At 40.7% G+C, this 19,253-nt stretch overlaps 1 protein-coding gene across 2 annotated transcripts in view; it reads right to left on the bottom strand.

The window, feature by feature from the left end:
- mfsd13a (major facilitator superfamily domain containing 13A) overlaps nucleotides 1–18,459 on the bottom strand; it is a 38,399-nt gene extending 19,940 nt beyond the window's left edge. For both annotated transcript variants that reach the window (XR_007264295.1, XM_048609068.1), the window contains exons 1-2: nucleotides 18,392–18,459; nucleotides 5,797–6,075 (exon numbers count right to left, since the gene is read on the bottom strand). Coding sequence is in view for 1 of the 2 variants with exons in the window: in XM_048609068.1 (XP_048465025.1) it covers nucleotides 5,797–5,958 (162 nt within the window). In the remaining variant the exon portion in view is untranslated. The remainder of the gene's footprint in view (nucleotides 1–5,796; nucleotides 6,076–18,391) is intronic.
- Nucleotides 18,460–19,253: the final 794 nt, after the last annotated feature.

The raw sequence follows: 19,253 nt of genomic DNA, 5'->3' as shown, positions 1-19,253 counted from the left end.
TGGCTAGGCAGCATTTATTGTCCATCTCTGCAGTTATGAGTCAACCACATTGCTGTGGGTCTGGAGTCACATGTAGGCCAGACAGGTAAGGATGGCAGTTTCCTTCCCTAAAAGGACATTAGTGAACCAGATGGGTTTTTCTGACAATCAACAATGGATTCATGGTCATCATTAGGTTCTTAAATTCCAGATATTTTATTGAATTCAAATTCCACCATCTGCCATGGCGGGATTCAAACCCAGGTCCCCAGAACGTTATCTGGGTCTCTGGATTAACAGTCCGGTGATAATACCACGAGGCCATCACCTTCCCCTAATTACGAGTAAGTACCTGCAAAAACGAGCCAAGGAAACAAACTATTTAGCTCAATTTCAAATGGGGTATGGATGCAGACACCTGGGGCTTCCTGTACGCAAGTCTTTGAAGGTGGTAAGGCAAATTTCCAGATCTCATTTTCGTCTATTCCTGCCCTTTTGTGGCTCGGCAGCAGCACTACTGTTGAAGCTGGTCCTGTCCTGAAGGACAGTTGCTAGACTGGGTCTGCATCAAGTGATGAGGGAATCAACAAGAGGGAAAAATATACTCCGCCTAGCTTCACAGGAGAGAACCTAAATAATTATTCTTGTTCAGAAATAAAATAAAAACATTTAACAGAACCAAATGGGACAAAAATAAATCCCTCTATTCCTAAAAAAACTTTCCTGGGTAGCAAGAAGATTAAAAAAGTAAATGCTTCACAGCTAACGAATCGGATTAATTATGAATTTATGTTCCTGACCTACACAGGCCTTCCTGACTTTTTGGAGATTAAATCAAATATGGCAGAGTCACTTGCTAAAAATGTGGATATAGTCAAAGAAGCAAACTTTTCCTATGGGTAGTTCGAAGTGAGTGGTGTGGAGAGAAGCACGTAGCTGAGCAGACAGATTCCCAACAGTTATTGTACATTTTGTTCTGTACGAGCAAGTCCTTAAGGTTGTGGTTCAATGACTCACGTTTTAACAGGATCGTGCTGGCAGACACAAATCTATCTGCATTTAGGGCCTTTAGAAATATAATACGGAAAAGAATGAATGCACTTCAATATGAAAAGGTAAAAATCACTACTGTTCTAAAGGAAGGGCTGCTCTCTCACTAGAGACACACAACTGGTGGTGGATTAACCTGATGATCACCACTCCTCAGGGATGGGGAGAGGGTGAGGAGGGTCATTCACGTTAACTTTAGCCAGTGCGGGAATTGAACACATACACTGGCAGCACTCTGCACTGCAAACCAGGAATCCAGTCAACTGAGCTAACTGACCCCCTAACCAAAGAGACACCAACATTTGTTCTTTACAGGTTACCATCGATACACCTGAAAAGAGCAAACGTTCAATTCATAACCGCTCTTTGGAGTTGCAACAACATGTTGAGGTTGCACAGAACGCTGGTGAAGCCTTTTCAGGAGTAGTGCGCGCTGTTCCGGTCACCCTGCTATAGGAAGGATATTATTAAAATAAGGAGAAGAAGAAGAAGAGGAATAGGAATAGGAATAATGAGATTAAGAATAAGAATAAGAATATTATTATTATAATGGGCAAGGAAACCTCCTGCTGATTACCACATACCGTTCTCCCTCAGCTGATGAATCAATACTCCTCAATGTTGAACAACACTTGGAGGAAGCACTGAGGATGGCAAGGGCACAGAATGTACTCTGGGTGGGGGATTTCAATGTCCACCACCAAGAGTGGTTTGGCAGCAGCACTACTGATTGAGCTGGTCAGCTCCTAAAGGACAGTTGCTAGACTGGGTCTGCAGCAAGTGATGAGGGAATCAACAAGAGGGAAAAATATACTTGACCTCATCCTTACAGGTCTGCCAGCTGCAGATGCATCTGTCCATGACAGTATCAGTAAGAGCGACCACCACACAGTCCTTGTGGAGACAAAGTCCCACTTTCACATTGACAATAATCTCCATGTGTTGTGTGGCACTATCACTGTGTTAATTAGGACAGACTTTGCACAGATCTAGCAACTCAAGACTGGGCATCCATGAGGTGCTGTGGGCCATCAGCAGCAGAATTGTACTCCAACACAATCTGTAACCTCACAGCCAGACATATCCCCCATTCAGCCATTACCATCAAGCCAGGGGATCAACCCTGGTTCAATGAACAGTGCAGGAGGGCATGCCAGGAGCAGCACCACACGTACCTGAAGATGAGGTGTCAACCTGGTGAAGCCACTAAACAGGATTACTTTCACGCCAAACAACATAATAACATAGACTGAGCTATGCGATCTCACATCCAACGGATCAGATCTAAGCTCTGCAATCCTGCCACGTTTTGTCATGAAATGGTGGTGGACAATTAAACAACTCACTGGAGGAGGGGGCTCCACAAATATCCCCATGCTCAATGATGGAAGAGCCCAGAACATCAGTGCAAAAGATAAGGCTGAAGCATTCCCAGCAATCTTCAGCCAGAAGTGCCGAGTGGATGATCCATCTCGGCCTCTTCCAGTGGTCCCCAGCATTACAGATTCCAGTCTTCAGCCAATTTGATTCACTCCACGTGATTTCAAGAAACGGTTGGAGACACTGGATACTGGAAAGGCTATGGGCTCACAAACTTCCAGCAGCAGCCTGCAGGACAATCTTCAGTAATGTGCTGCTCCCCTAACCAAGCTATTCCAATACATTTACAATATTGGTATCTACCCGCCAATGCGGAGAATTGCCCAAGTATATCCTGAATATAAAAAATAGGACAAATCCAATCCGGCTAATTACGACCCCATCAGTCTCCTCTCAATCATCAGTAAAGTGATGGAAGGTGTCATCAACAGTGCCATCACACAGCACCTGCTCAGTGACGCCCAGTTTGGGTTCCATGAGGGCCACTCAGCTCCTGATCTCATTACAGCCTTGGTTCAAACATGAACAAAAGAGCTGAATTCCAGAGGTAAGATTGACAGCCCTTGATAACATGGCTGCATTTGACCAAGTGCGGCATCAAGGAGCACTAGCAAAACTGGAATCAATGGGTATCAGAGGATTAGCTCTCCGCTGGTTGGAGTCATACCTTGCACATAGGAAGATGGCTGTGGTTGCTGGAGGTCAATCATCCCAGCTCCAGGACACCTCTGCAGGAGTTCCTCAGGGTAGCATCCTAGGCCCAACCATCTTCAGCTGTTTCATCACTGACCTTCCTTCCATCATAAGGTCAGAAGTGGGGATGTTCGCCGACGATTGCACAATGTTCAGCGCCATTTGTGACTCCTCAGATAACGAAGCGGTCTGCGTTCAAATGCAGCAAGATCTGGACAATATCCAGGCTTGGGCTGACAGGATGTTGTCGAGAATGGAGGGTGAGGTATAAAAATAGGCTGGGACTATTATTGCTGCAGTGTAGGAGGTTCAGGGGTGACCTTATACAGGTTTATAAAGTAACATTCCTGCCACACAAATGCCAGGCTGTGACCATTTGGCAGTGTGTGCTATCTACAAGATGCACTGCAGAAATTCAAAGATCCCCAGACAGCATCTTCTAAACCCACAACCACCTCCATCTGGAAGGAGGAGGGCAGCAGATATATGGGATCACCACCACTTTCAAGTTCCCCTCCAAGCCACTCACCATCCTGACTTGGAAATATAACGCCGTTCCTTCACTGTTGCTGCATCAATATCCTGGAATTCCCTCTCTAATGGCATTGTAGGTCATACCAAAGAACACGGACTGCAGCAGTTTAAGAAGGCAGCTCAGCGCCACCTTCTCAAGGGCAACAAGGGACGGGTAATGAATGCTGGCCGGCCAGCGACGCCCACATCCCACAAAATGAATTTAAAAAATTAAACAGGAGAGGGCTCAGAAACGATTTACCAGGATGTTGCCAAGAATGGAAGGTTTGGGGTATTAAAATAGGCTGGAACTTTTAATCATTGGAGCATAGGAGGTCGAGGGATTACCTTATAGGTTTATAAAAGCATAAGGGGCATAGATAAGTTGAACAGCAAAGGTCTTTTCCCTGAAATGCTGGGGGTGGGGTGAGTCAAAACTAGGGGACATATTTTTAAGGTGAGTGGAGAAAGACTTAACAAAAAAGGACATGAGGGGCAATGTTTTTTAAACACAGAATAGTTAGTGCGTGGAATGAACTGCAAGAAATGGTGGCTGCAGGAACAGTTACAGTGTTTAAAAGACATTTGGATAAGTACATAAGAGTACATGAATAGCAAAGGTTTGGAGGGATATGGGCCAAATACAGGCAGGTGGGACTATTTGAGTTTGGGAAGAGGTCAGCATAACTAGTTGGACCGAAGGGTCTGTTTCCATGCTGTATGACTCTACAACTGAAGTATGTACATCGACTGCTGATCAAATACACAGTCAAGTATGATCAATTTGATTGACTGCTCATTCAAAAACCACAATAACAAGATGCAAGGTATAAAGAAAGAAAGGAACATAGAAATAAACAACTTATCACCAGAGTTAAACTTCTCCCCAGAGTTTGGCTGTCTATACAAAAATTAGAACACTTCCAGGATTATAGATTTTACTGGTTTCAATAGAAATGGACAGGAACAAACTTTTCTGAATCCCTTTAGATTCCTGTAAAGCTGTATTTCAAGCTACAAGCTCATTACCATGATGCTGATATGGTTAAATAATACTTTTCGATTTGAAAGTCATGCTCAAGATGTGTACAAAGTCATTCAGGTATCTTGCAAATTGCAATAATCATTAAATTATAATTGTACTAATCAGTAAATTGATATTTATTTGTCCATTCAGTCCATGCATAAGGCCTTTGAAAGCTCTCCAACTACCACCTTTCCCAAGGTTATTTCAAACAAATTACTGACAGGTTTATCTTTATGTCACAGCATTGATTTTGATTTCATTCTTCCTGGCCAATTCACATCTAAGAAAGAGCAAATGAAGGAATTATAAAAATATTCCAAATATTTTCTCTCCTCCCCAACCCCACCAAAAAGTGTTCAATTACTCTTGACAAACTCTGTTCAGCAAACCCCAACAGATCAATGACTAAACATTGAAACTTGAAATTTCACTTCAACCATTTCCTAATCCTTTGTACAGAAGAACAAAGAACTACAAGTTGCTTCAAAAACACCAAAATTACATTTGTTTTACATCGTACTATACTTAACACTCAAACTGTCCAACTGCTTATACAGTTTACAGCATTTGTGGATGGGATTTAAGACAAACTGAAATGTATTTACCTTGTCACGGGCCCCAGTAAGTTATTTTTAAAATGATCTAGACTACAAAATTCACTCAACTTGATTACAATAAGAAAATTTCTCATTTTAAATAGCTGTAAAGTGACAGTGTGATTAAGAACAAGACCATCTGGAATCTCATGCCATCATAAGTCAATCTTACTGCATTTACTGAATATTCCATTTGGGCAGTGATTGCAAGTATTTCTGAAACAGATTATAAATAATTAATGAAAAGAAACTAAGGTTTTAATTTTGAAAGAACAGTTTATGTTGCTGTACGCAGCAATAAAAGATTTTGCAATAACAAAAAATCTAACACTTTGAGGATGTTGAATTCCTCTATTTGAACCATCAACATTTCACTTGTTATAATGAACAAAACTTTATACTGCAACAGTCAAGTATGGCACTAAAGAAAGAATTCTGTTAAACATTTTAGACAGTTTGCCACGGGCAACTGTGAACAGCTGCAACTATGTATCTCAGTGCTGACAGAAAAATTATGGATGTGCTACCAAGTAAAACTTTAAAAAAAAATAGACTCACCTCCCCAATCCAGAAGGATACTTTATCAATTTTGTAAACAGATACAAATGTATCTACGTAGTATAGGAGGAACACATTGTGCAGAATGGAGACAAACAGAGATAAGGAACCATACAGCACTGCTGTAGGTATACTCATGCAGTTCACTGGTCTAATTCCCATGACTTCAGCAGTCCATTGCACTCTAGTTCAAATTTCTTAGCAGTCATTTCACTTCTGTCTTTGGCAGAGAAGTCTCAAATTTACATGAGCAGCCAAAAGCTTTCAATGCACGGTAACCTACGAACAGTAATTCAAAAGATAACAACATTAATATGTTCATAATACACTGCACAAGATCCACTGTTATATTGCCCAAAAATCAATCGCCAATCCTCCTCTCCATAATTTTCCATACCATACACACAATACAGCACAGCCATTTTATCACTCGATTTAAAATAGAGCAGTACACATTACATCTGGATTATAGAGATAGAACAGAAAAGCTGCGTTTCATGCACAATTTGGCAAATAGGTGTAGAAATCTGATAAAACTGATGTGATTATTTTCATTTCTGAAGCAAATCCACGGCCAATCCATCACATATGTAAAATACTTTGCTGTTTAAACATGAAAGTTTACAGGCTTTTCTAACAGGTTTTTCCTCTTCTAATCCCTTAATGCTGCAAGTTCCTTGCATGGACATGCAACGAGCCCGAATGGCTAAATCCATTTAGATTAATGCGATTAAACACTCGTGTTCCACTCTTGGATAGTTTTGTAAAGAGGCAGAGTGTTAACTGCAAATCATCAATAAACACAATATTTCAAACGCCGTCATCATTTCAGCTGATCTGCTGCTGAAACCTCTCAATTCATGCCTTTATTACCTTAACAATTAGCTACTACATTGCATATCCACTTTTTTATTCTAATCATTCATAGGAGGTAGGTGCTGCTGGCTAGGCCAGCGTTTATTGTCCAATAGCAGTACACAGTCAACCTACACATTGTTTTGGATCTGGAGTCAAACATAAAGCAGAATAATTAAGGATGGCTGATTTCCTTCTCTAAAGGGCATGTGAACCAGATAGGTTTTACGATAATTGATAGGCTTCTTTGGAATTCAAATGTCATCATCAGCCATGATGGGATATGAACCCATAATCCCCAGAACATTAACCCGAAGTTCTGGATTATATTACCATTATGCCACTGCCTTCCTCAGTTCTTCCTTCTGCAAACACAAAGTCATTCAAATCTCCTCTCCATTACATGTCTTAACTCACAGCACCTCACTCACCCATTTACCTTGTGCTTAATGGCCTCAAAGAGCACGCGGTTAAGAAAGGCATTAATTGTAAAATACTCAGTATAATTTTTAAATCCATTGATGGCCTTGCCCTCATTACCTGTGATCTCTATCAGTCTTGCACCTAACCCACCAATCCCATCAGTGTTCTCAGACATCCATCCATCCATTCTGGCCTGATGTACTTCAACAATACCAGATGCATCATTAGGTGTCATGATCTGGCCACTAATTTCCACCTTAAATCTGGTCTCTCTCCACATCTTTCTTCCCTTAAAACAATCCACAAAAGTCAACTCACTGACAAACTTTTGATCATTTGTTCTAATATCCCATTCTACGGTTTGTATAGAGTTAACCGAAAGAACTGCGGATGCTGTAAATCAGGAACAAAAACAGAAGTTGCTGGAAATGCTCAGCAGGTCTGGCAGCATCTGTGAAGAAAAAATCAGAGTTAATGTTTTAGGTCCAGAGACCCTTCCTCAGAACTGGATAGTGTTAAGTTGTGTTTGCTAGCGCTAGTAAAGCACCATGTGGCATCTGGTACACTAAAGGTCCTATGCAAGTGCAAGTTGTTAGTCACCAATGATTAGAAAAGTGCTTAATAATGTTCTAAGGGCCATAAAACAAAATAAGTTGTACAGTGATGAATCCACTAAAGCAAAAAAAACTGCTGCAATTATAGTTGGATTTACATTATGATATGTCACAGTTAAATTAACCTCAAACATTTTTGAACACCACTGTGAAGCATTGTGGAATGCTTTAAGGGTCTGTGTGGACTTGTTGGGCCGAAGGGCCTGTTTCCACACTGTAGGGATTCTATAAACTAACAAAAAAAGATCAATTAAACATAAGAAAATACTCTGGTTCTGCTGAATTCAAAATCTTCAATATCTCAACCACCATTTGGAAGTTCCAGAGAATGCCACAGCTTTTAGGGACAAAGGACATTCCTCTTGTAGTTCCTCTTGCAATGACGGTCATATATTTCAATTCTTTTTTTTGCAACTTGAAGATTATTTTTTTTTTTAAAGCAAACTCTCTACACAGTCAAGGAAAATGCTTTACAGCTGTGTTCTTTACTTAGACATGAGGTACTTGTCAATGCCTGGAACTCATTCTGAATTTCCTTATCTTCCATCCGAGACAGGAAATACTTCAAACAACATGCTTTTATCTCACTCAATCGCGCTGCCAAAGCTACGTGCTTTGCACAATACATCCTGACCACATGCTGAAGAGAAAAAGACGAGATGAAAATTCTATTAAACATAATGTACCCGAAGAGTCTAATGCTGACATATACATTTTGCTCTGACAACTGAAATAAACGCTGAATAAGGGCGTTACCACAAAAGAAACTGTGGTACTATATTAAGATACTCCTATGAACAGCATTTGCGTAGGGCAAACTTCCAGAAAGATTAACTGGCACAACTTCTCAGAGAAGCAGAGAACCAGTATTATTTTCAACATCCCTTCTCTTGAGAAGAAAGTAAAGTCTGGATCTTATTTAATCCATTTCACCTCTTCTATCTGGATATAACCATGCAGATTTTCACTCAGGCAAGGGACTGTAGTAAAGCGTTGTTTTTGATTTTTTGTTCAAGTTTGAGGCAAAAGGGAGGTGGTGATTTAAAAAATGTTCTAGTTGGAAAGATTACATAAGCTTACATACTTTATGCTTGGGTGTGTGGTTTTTTTAAAATGACTTGTGACGTGGGCAAAATGACATTTGATGAGAATCCTTCTGGGAAATTAGGGATGAAAAACATGGTCAATAACATTTTCCAGCATTTGGTGCATAACATTGCAAATGCACATCTGAGTACTTCTTCAATGTTACGACAGCTTCTGCTACCACCACACTTACAGGTAGAGAATTCCATGTTCTTATCACCCTCTGGGTGAAAGATGTTATCCTCTCAGCACCGATGAACGCCCTGCCCCTTACCTTAAATAATCCCTGATCCCTTGATCATTGATCCCTCCATCAAGGAGAAAAATTCCTTCCTGTCTACATCTCAAATCACGTCCCCTCTCAATCTCTCCTGCTCCAAGCAAAACAATCCCAGTCTGTCCAATCTCTCTTCGTAACAAACTTTGCAGCTCAGGTGGTGTCCTAGTCAATCTCCTCTGCTCTCCAGTGCAATCAATCCCCATTATGTGGATTCTAGAACTGCACACAATTCTGTGGTCTAACCAAGTTTATATCCACTTCCAGCATAACCTCCTCAAAAAATCCCTCTGATCCTCAACACTTCCCAGGGTCCTCCCGTTCATCATGTATTCCCATGTTAAACTCAGCTGGCCTGGCAGCATCTGTGGGGAGAAAAAACAGGACTAACATTTCAAGTCTGGTGATTCTTCACCACACTTGAAACTTTAACTCTACTTTCTTCCCGCAGATGCTACCACGACCTTCTGCATTTCACCAGCAATTTATGTTTTTATTTCTGGTCTCCAGCATCCACAGTTTTTTGTTTTATTTTATTGTTTTATACTCGTCTTGTTTGTCCTGTACAAGTGTGTCATTTCACAATTATCTGGATTGAATTCCATTTGCCACTGATCAGCCCCTCTACATCATCCTAAGGCTACCTTACTCACGATTTATATCCACCAATTTTTGTTTCATCCGCGAACTTACTCTTCAACCTACTACATTCAAGTCTAAACAATTTATACATACCATAAACAGAAATGACCTAATCTTCAAATGACAAAAACACCCTTGACGATCACCCGCTGCTTCCTGCCACTTAGCCAATTCTGGATTCAACTTGCCCAATTTCCTGGATCCCATGGGCTCTTACCTTTGCCATCAGCTTCCCATGCGAGACCTTATCAAAAGCCTTACTGAAGTTTAAGTAGGCTGCATCAAATGTATTGCCCTCATCTACAGACCTGTTTACTGCTTTGAAAAATTCAAGTTGGTTTGACATGCCCTCCCCTTGACTATGTTGATTCGTCCAGATTAATCTCTGCCTCTAAGTGCAGAATGTCGGAGGAAGTGGAATCAAAATTTGAACAGAAAAAGTGCTTACTTTCCTGATGTCTTTCTTGCCTTAATGAAGTTAAGAGTCAACCACATTGTTGAGGTCAGGAATTACATGTAGGCCAGATCAGGTAAGGATAGCAAATGTCATTCCCTGACAGATATTAGAAGCAATGATCGACAATGGTTATACAGTTGTCATTAGGCTAACATTTCATTCCAAATTTTTGTTGAATTCAAATTTCACCCATGTCCCCAAAACTTCAGTCTGGGGTTCTGGATTACTAGATCATTAGATATTACTACTACATCACTACCTCCCGCAAAATAAGTTTCAATACCGAAACAGCCATTTTGACTCACTACTTATGTTGATGACAGTTCTCTTACCAAAGATCTCTAGTCTAATTCAAATTTCCTTCAGCCTTTTAATGCTTTTCTTGCTTAAATACTTATAAATTTCCTCTTAAGTGTCATAACTGAACTTGTTTCAATACCAGTTAATAGATGACATCCTTTAGACAGTTGCACTGGTGTCAACACCCAAATTCAACATCTTCAATATTTATTCTCCCATTCCTTTTGGTTCTTGTCGTGTTATTTGCCACTTCTTTGTACGAGGCAGTCAATCTATTTCCTTGGTTATTTTTAACATGCACAAAAGTAATCCAGAGTGGCTCTCCTGCCAATTTTCCCCTTTGCTGAGAAAGTGCCCAGCTGTTGTCCTATGCTTCAAAGTAAACTAAGTTTTCCCATGTTCCCTTCTATGCTATTCACATAATGTAGTCTCTTCATGCTTCAATTTTTAACTTGTATTCAAAAGTAACATTTTCCATCAGTCTAATTAAGGGCCAACTCCTCCTCCTAATCTGCCTGGCAGGTCTATTTTTAAACTGACATACAGTTCAATACAAGTTTTCTTGGAATTTTGTGCCCTTCACCGAGGTTATACTTTATTTGTAACTGGAATTCTCGTAAAACATTCATAATTAACAAAGTTAATTAAACAAATTTCCTTCATACCAATTCAAGACACCACCCTTCAAATTCCTGTATTTATAACATAGTAAAGCGAGATTCTTAAAAATATAGTCACCACTGCAGTTAACTACATGGAGACACAAAATAAAATCTCAGGAACGTTTATTAAAAATATTGAGGAAACAAGGTAATATTTATCCTGTTAATAACATACAAAAACACCACTGTATTTAAAGAACCCAAGGCAGAAAATGCACAGTAGGTCCATCAGTTTTTAATTAAGAGACTGTAAGATACAGGAGAACAAGTAGGTCATTTGGTTCATCCAGTCCACTCCACCATTCAATATGATCATGGCTGATCCGATAATCCTCAACTGCACCTTCCCGCCCTTTCCCCTTACCCTTGATTTCCTTATTGAGAGGTTTTTAAATCAGCTTTGAACGTACATAATGACCCAGGTTCGACAGTCTTCTGCAGTGAAGAATTCCACAGATTGACCACCCTCGACGGAGAATTTTTTCTTCATCTGTCTTAAATGGATGATTGCTTACTCTGAGATTATGCCCGCTGGTCCTAGGCTCTCCCACAAGGAGAAACCAAATCCCTTTAAGTATCTTGTCAAGTCCCCTAAATATCTTTTACGTTTCAATAAAGTCACTTCTCATTTTGCTAAACTCTCGTGAGTACAGGCTTGACCAAGGCAACCCTTCCTCTTAATAAAAGCCCTCCATATGGCAGGTCAACCTTGTAAACCTTCTCTGGACAGCCTCCAATGTCAAAGTATTATTTTTTTTTTAAAAAAAAGATAAGGGGACCAAAACTCTTCACACTCCAGCTGTAGTTTGACCAGCGCCTCAAAGTTTTAGCAAGTCTCCTTATTTTCATACTCCATTGCCTTTTAAGTAAAAGCCAATATTCCACTTGGCTTCCCTATTGACTTGAATTTTGGGTCTAAATTCTTGGTGAATCATATGCTAGAGCCCCTAAATCCTTCACTGCTGCAGCCTTCCGAGTCATTCTCCATTTAAATAATATTCAACTCTTCTACTCTTCCTGCCAAAGTGAATCACTTAGATTTTCCTACATTGTAGTCCATCAGCCAAACGTTTGCCCACTTGTTTATCTACATCCTTCAGTAGATTCTTCTGTTATCCTCACTATTTGTCTTCCCACCTATTTTTGTCATTCACAAACTTGGTAATAGTACATTAGTTTCCACCACACAAATCATTGATATATATTGTAAATAACTTGGCCCTAGCGCTGATCCCTGTGGCACTCCACGAGTTACAGGTTGCCATCCTGATAATGCACCATTTATCTCAACTCTGCCAGCCAATCCTCTGTCCATGCTAGTGTGCTACCCACACACCATGGTTATTATTTGGTAGCCTGATGTGAAGTACCTTATTGAGTTCCTTTGGAAATCAAAATATGTTACATCTATTGGCTTCCCTTTCTGCTTGTTTCTTCCTTAAAAAAAAAACGCACTAAATTTACACAGCATGATTTCTTCTTCATGAAGTAATACTGAGTCAGTTTTGTGTTTCTAAACTCTCTGCCATTACCTCCAAATGTCAGATGTCAAGCTAACCGGCCTATATCTATTTGTTTTTGTCTCCATCCCATTTTGAATAAGGCTGCCTTCCAATCCCGAGGCTTCTCCTGAATCAAAGGAGTCTTGAAAGATTATCCGTGTGTCCACTATCTCTGTCACTACTTCCTTGAAAACCCCTCTGGTCCAGCTTTTAGTACCACTAATTTCTTTAGCACTTGTTCTATTGTAGTAGTTATTGTATTTACTTCCTGCACCACAGCTCCCCTTAGCCCCCAGTTCTTGTAGTGCTATTAGTCAGGAAAATATGGATCAGGTTTCAGGTGGACCCTTTTACTAGAAATAGATATACAGGGTATTTTCAACTTATAGGTGTTAATTTGTTCTTCTGGTTCTGCTCCTGCTCCAATGCTATCTTTAATGACCACCCATTGTCCAGCCTCCTGGAATTTTAATTTGCCTAAATTCTGCTGCATTTCTTTTAGTACATAACAGGATACATGCAAAGTACGGCGGATGCTGGTGATCTAAAATTTTTAAGAAGTGCTGGAGAAACTCAGCAAGTCTGACAGCAACTGTGGACAGAGAAAAAGAGTTAATGTTGAATCCAATACGACTCTTCTTCAGAACTGTTATGCTACCACCACACTCACCCCTCTCGGCCTCATGAATTTCCATAACTCTCTATACCAACATGCATTAAGTTCTAGATCTTTGTTCTAGTCTATAACTTCCCCACTCCCCACCCCAATTTTGAATTTTATAGATTAATGGATTATAAATAGGAGAACAGTAATTCATTTTTATAAAGACATGTACTCTGTATACTAACCTAAAAGTTAGGTTTTTGAGACCAAAAATATTGACAGTAAAAACTTAGCTGCAATAATATTTGGGAGGTGTTGAAATTCATACTTTTTTGGATACGATAATCTACTTGGTGTTCAGAGTTGTAATTTACTGTCAATTCATGAGGCTAGTGAAGACTATGACTGGATCAGTGCCATTTCACTCCCATTCACGCTCTTTTTTCTCACTTTCTTCTTCTCGCTTATAGCAGGAGTTTAGGAGACAAAATGGTGAGTGATAGAATCAGACAGGAAAGTTGCTAGCAGGTGGTATGCAGACAGAGAGTTAGGATTTTTAACCAAAATATGACTTTTACACAACATTGACTGTTAAGACTTAAGTATATAAGCTACTTCACTGCACATCTCAGATAATAAAATGCTGCAAATAACTTTGTTTTGTAAATCATTTTGCATTCTCACAAAAAATTGTCCTAAGGCGTTGGAATACAAATCAGAAAATACAAAACTGATTCCAAATCAAAGAAAGATATTAGAAAGGGTTACCAAGAGCATCGTTAAACAGTTCTGAAGAGGTAACAAGATTTAGGCAGGGGGAGGGGTGACGGTGAGGAGAATATTTACAAGGCTAGAAGAAGCACAGAGTTAGAGGGGGGAAAAGCCATGAGGGATTTAAAAATTAAGTTGAAGATGTTAAATCAAAACAATGAAGAGTTAAGGTTGGTCAACAGCAGATAATGTCAAGTGTGACGTGGTATGGGATAACATTCTAGTCAGCCTCCCACCATCTCTTCTCCACGGACAAAGCATGGCTGCTCACAACATTTCTTGTGCCACAATATGCTCTCAATCAACTCATTTATTACCCAACTCTAACTTCCTTATTCATTCACCTTCCCAATCCCACCCACTTCAGGTACTCTGCTTCTTTGATTGCTTGCGCATCTCTAACCTTAGCAGACTGAGCCACTCAAGTCCCTCACTCTGGGATTCTCTACTTAAACCCACGTATTACCTCCCTTGTCTCTCTTGATCCTCTATAAAACTCAGGTCTTTGAATAAGTTCACTGTCATCTCCAGAACTCTTGCCTCCTTTAGCCAAGTATTCACTTTTTGATTACAGTTCAGTGAAGCACTTGAGAATTTGTTACTATGTTAAAGATTGAATATTATTGCATTAATACTGTTGCAATGTTTCTCAGCCATGAAAGGCTAGACAATCTCAGCAACAAAATCCTGAAAGTCCAACCTGCTGTGAATGCAAGGGCAACGACACTGTAACAGCCTCATTGACCACTACCTTCAAGAACAATTAGGGGTAGACAAAATACTGGACTTATTAGTGACAATATTAACATAATAAAACATTCAAGGCACTTTACAAAAGCGCAATAAAGAAAACTGCTGGAAGAGACACAAATACAGCAACATTAGGATAAATGTCCAAAGGTTTGGTAAAAGGATGTTTAAGATTTGATGTAAACAAAGAGAATTGAGGTTTTGGAAAAGTATTCGAGAGCTAAGGGCATGGGCAGCTGAAGGCAAGGCCACCATTGCTGCAATTTAGATTGGGGATGTACAGGGCACCAGGTATCAATAAACACAGATACCAACCCCCAAGAACTATATCTAATTGCTTCTTGGAAAACATTCAACGTTTTGGCCTAACCTGCTTTTTGTGACAGAGAATTCCACAGGCTCACCACTCTCTGGGCAAAGAAATTTCTCCTCATCTCCTAAACGTCCTACAGGGCCAGAAAAGAAGGCTATACAGTCCAGAAAAGCATATCTCAAAGCATACTCACTCATTGTATTGAACATTACTTAAGTATTTATCTCCCCATTACACAATCAAGCAGCTTATTCCAAATCATTTTCACCATTTCCAAGATATTTTCTAATCTTGAATTTAAAATATAATTTTCCACGCATTTAAAATAGAAGATACACTTGCCTCAGACTGTGACTGAAATTCTCTATCAATTTTCCACTATTTGCAAACTAATCTATTCCAACACTTTGCTGAATGATCTGTTCAATTCTCCACCTTTCTGAGCTCCTCCAAAACTTATTTTCTAAAACAAAACAAAGAATGGCAGATGCTAGAGATCTGAAACAATTACAGAAATTTCTGGCAAAACTCACCAGGTCTGGAAGGATCTGTTTGGAGAAAACAGAGTTAACCGTGGGAGGGGGTGGGGGAGAGAGGTGGTGGTGGTGGTGGTGGCGGCGGCGGCGATGAGCAGGCAGATGAAGACAGAGCCCAGAGAGAGCAAGACACGAAAGGGGTAGACAGATGAGGGGTTTATTGATAGTAGGCCAGGACAGAAGAGAGGCTGAAGATGTGATAATGAGAGCAGAGAGGAGGGTGGAATGGGTAGGACATACTGAAAGCAACCCATGTCATGACAGGACCAGGGTGTGGAGGTGAGTAAGAAATACGGAGGACTGGAATCCGACTGTAAAGTTATTGAGCTCAATGCAGAGTCTCAGAGTCTATATGGTCTCCAAGCAAAAAACGAGATGCTATTCTTCAAGCTTGTGTTGAGACTTGCTGGAACACTGCAGCAGGTGTAACAGAAATGCTGGCATGGGAACACAGTGGTGCATTGAAGTGACAGGTCACTGGGAGCACCAGGTCATTTTTACAGGTTCAATGTTGGTGCTCTGCAAAACAGTCACCCAGTCTGTGTTTCATCTCCCCCACACAGAGACCACACAGAACTGCAAAATCAGAAATTGCTGGAAAAACTCAGTAGGTCTAGTAGCATCTGTGAAGAGAAAGCAGAGTTAACGCTTCTTCAGAAGGGTCACCAGACCCAAAATGTTAACTTTGATTTCTCTCCACAGATGTTACTGAGTTTTTCCAGCAATTTCTGATTGTGTTTCTGATTTCCAGCATCTGTAGTTCTTCATTTCTTTGTTTAGCAAATACAGTGGACTAGATTGAATGAAGTGCAAGTAAACTGCTTCTTCACCCGAAGGTGTACTGATAGTGAAGAGGGAGGATGTAAATGGCCAGGTGTTATACCTTCAGCGATTGTATGGGAAAGTGCCAGAGGTGTGTGGGGAAGTGTTTGGATGGAGGAGTGGACCAACATGTCCCAGAGGATACAGTCCCTGCAGAATGCTGACAAAAGGAAGAAAAAGGTGGATCTAGTCGTGGCATCCTGCTGGAGGTGACAGAAATGGCAGCTTATGACCCTTTAGAGTCCAGGCTGATGGGATGGTGAGGACCGGGGACCCTATTGTTGTTGTGGGAGGAAAAGGGAGGAGTGAGTGCCTGAGGCAGGAGATGGGTCAGACATGTCAAGGGTTCTGTCAACTCTGGTAGCAGGGAATTCACATTTGAGGGAAAAGGTGGACAGTTCGGAGGGTAACCCTGAGCAAGGTGGCATTATTACAACAGATGCAATGAAGATGGAGAAAGTGAGAGAATGAGAATGGAGTCCTTAAAGGAAGCAGGGTGTGAGGATGTATAGTCCAGGTAACCGTGGGAGTCGGTGGGTTTGTAATGGATATTGGTGGCCAACCTGTCCCCAGAAATGGAAATAGATGAAGAGGATGATGGACCAGGTGAAGGCAAGAATAGTTAGGAAATTGGAAGCAAAATTGATAATTTTTTTCCAATCCTGAACAAGAGAGGGAAGCAGCATCATTGATGATATCAATGTACCAGAGAAAAACATTGTAGGTGGGATCCTCCCCGAGTAGGGCTGGAATAAGGAATGTTCCACATAGTCCACAAAGAGACAGGTATAACTGGGCCCATGCAGGTACTCATGGCCATGCCTTTGATCTAAGAAAGTGAGAAGCCTTAAAGGAGAACTTATCAAAGTGAAGACAAGACTGGTCAGACAGAAGGTGATGTTGGTGGATGGGGACAGTTCAAGCCTTCTTTCTAGGAAGAATTGGAGAGCACTGAGGCCATCCGGCTGGGTGATGGATGTGTAAATGGACTGCAGTTCCATGGAGGAAGCACTGGTATTCGTGAATTGGTAATTTTGAAACTTCGATAAACGTCAGAAAAATCACACATGTAAGTGGGGAGCATCTGGACAAAGGGAGAAAAAAAATCAAGTCAAGGTAGGAATAAATAAGTTTCGTTGAGCAGGAAAAGGCAGAAACAATGGGTCTGCCCAGGCAGTCCTGTCTGTGGATTTTGGGAAGAAGGTATTAGTGGCCTGTACAGGGTTCTGGAACTGTGAGCTATTGATATACTTTAAGTTGCACAAAGGCCTGCTTGCTCTCACTCGTCTACCCTAATTCCTGGTCCAGCTATGCTTGATTCTAAAATTCTCAACCTCATACTAAAATCCCTCCTTGGCCATGCTTTCCCACTTTTCAAATCACTATAGCCTCAAGACCTTTGTGTACCCCACCCCTTCTGCCCCAAAATTAGCAACTATATTCTGTGGTTGGTTCACTCGCCGAGCTGGTTCGGTAGTTTGCAGGTGTTTCATTACCCTGCATGGAATCCATGCAAGGACTGTGACCAACATTACATTGGACAGACAGGAAGGAAACTGGCCAAAGAAATACACGAACACCAACTAGCAACAAAAAACACAACCAATACCCACACTTTATTCACATGGATAAGGAGAACCACCAGTTTGATTGGGACAAAAATCAGGATCCTAGGTCTGGCCAAACAGAGACAAGCACAAGAATTTCTATAGGCCTGGTTCCCGAGAAGACCATCAATCAACACGTAGAATTAGACCAATTGTACACCACTGCAAAGAAAAACCAGAAATGAGGTAATCAACTCTAATGGACCCCAGAGTTTAAATACCAGGTGGGAAAACACAATGGCGCTTCATCGGAGGCTGCACTGTGATGTTACCCTGCAGGGTAATGAAACATCTGCGAACTAACGAACCAGCTTGGCGAGCAAACCAACCACAGCATCCACAATCCAAGCTACAAATCTACTCAAGAACCTTACCAATTACATTATCTGCTGTTTTGACTCAATGCAGTGGAATTTCCTCCCGATACTTCTCTCTTTCTCAATCTCATTACTTGGGAAAATACAAGACATGGACAGGTTCAAATGGAGACTTCTTTGTCATCAAGTAATCTCAACGTCGAGGAGAACAGTCACTGTAAGACAAGGAACATGCAACGAAGGCCAGTGTTGTCATTCAACCCTCCAACAGTGACATCATGTGTAATATTTGCAATTGGCTCAATAAATCAAGACTTAACATCCCAAGTGAGATGGCCTCAACTTAGAGAATAAGCAACTTATATGCTTGCCAAACACTTGTTTAAAGTGACGGAAAAATCCATAATCACAAGCTACCTGTTTGCCCACTAGACGTTTAGCTTCCCTTTGCCAAGGCAGATAGTGGAATTTGGATTCAACAGATATCTGGAATTAAGAATCTAATGATGACTGTGAATCTATTGTTGATTGTCAGAAAAACCCATCTGGTTCACTAATGTCCTTCAGGGAAGGAAACTGCTGTCCTTACCTGGTCTGGCCCACATGTGACTCCAGACCCATGGCAATGTAGTTGACTCTTAATTGCCCTCTGGGCAATAAATACTGCCTAGCCAGCAATGCCCTCATCCCATCAATGAATAATGAAAAAAAATTCCCAATGGTTCAATGTCAATACAATCTTGTTGAATTCTTGTACAGTACCTCAAGTATTTATGTATTAAAAAGGAACATCTAACTGCAAATATTTGCTAAATGTTTTGAAACATTCTGCACTGGATTACAAATATAGAAACAAACAGACTAAAATGAGGATCCTGAAAGTAATACTTAAGTGATTATTCAAAACCAAGATGCCTCT

This window comes from Rhincodon typus, chromosome 20 (genome assembly GCF_021869965.1).
Source record: "Rhincodon typus isolate 14 chromosome 20, sRhiTyp1.1, whole genome shotgun sequence".
NCBI classification, from domain to species: domain Eukaryota; kingdom Metazoa; phylum Chordata; class Chondrichthyes; order Orectolobiformes; family Rhincodontidae; genus Rhincodon; species Rhincodon typus.
Note: the sequence above shows the minus strand (reverse complement) of the source record. Positions and strands in the feature narration are given on the sequence as shown.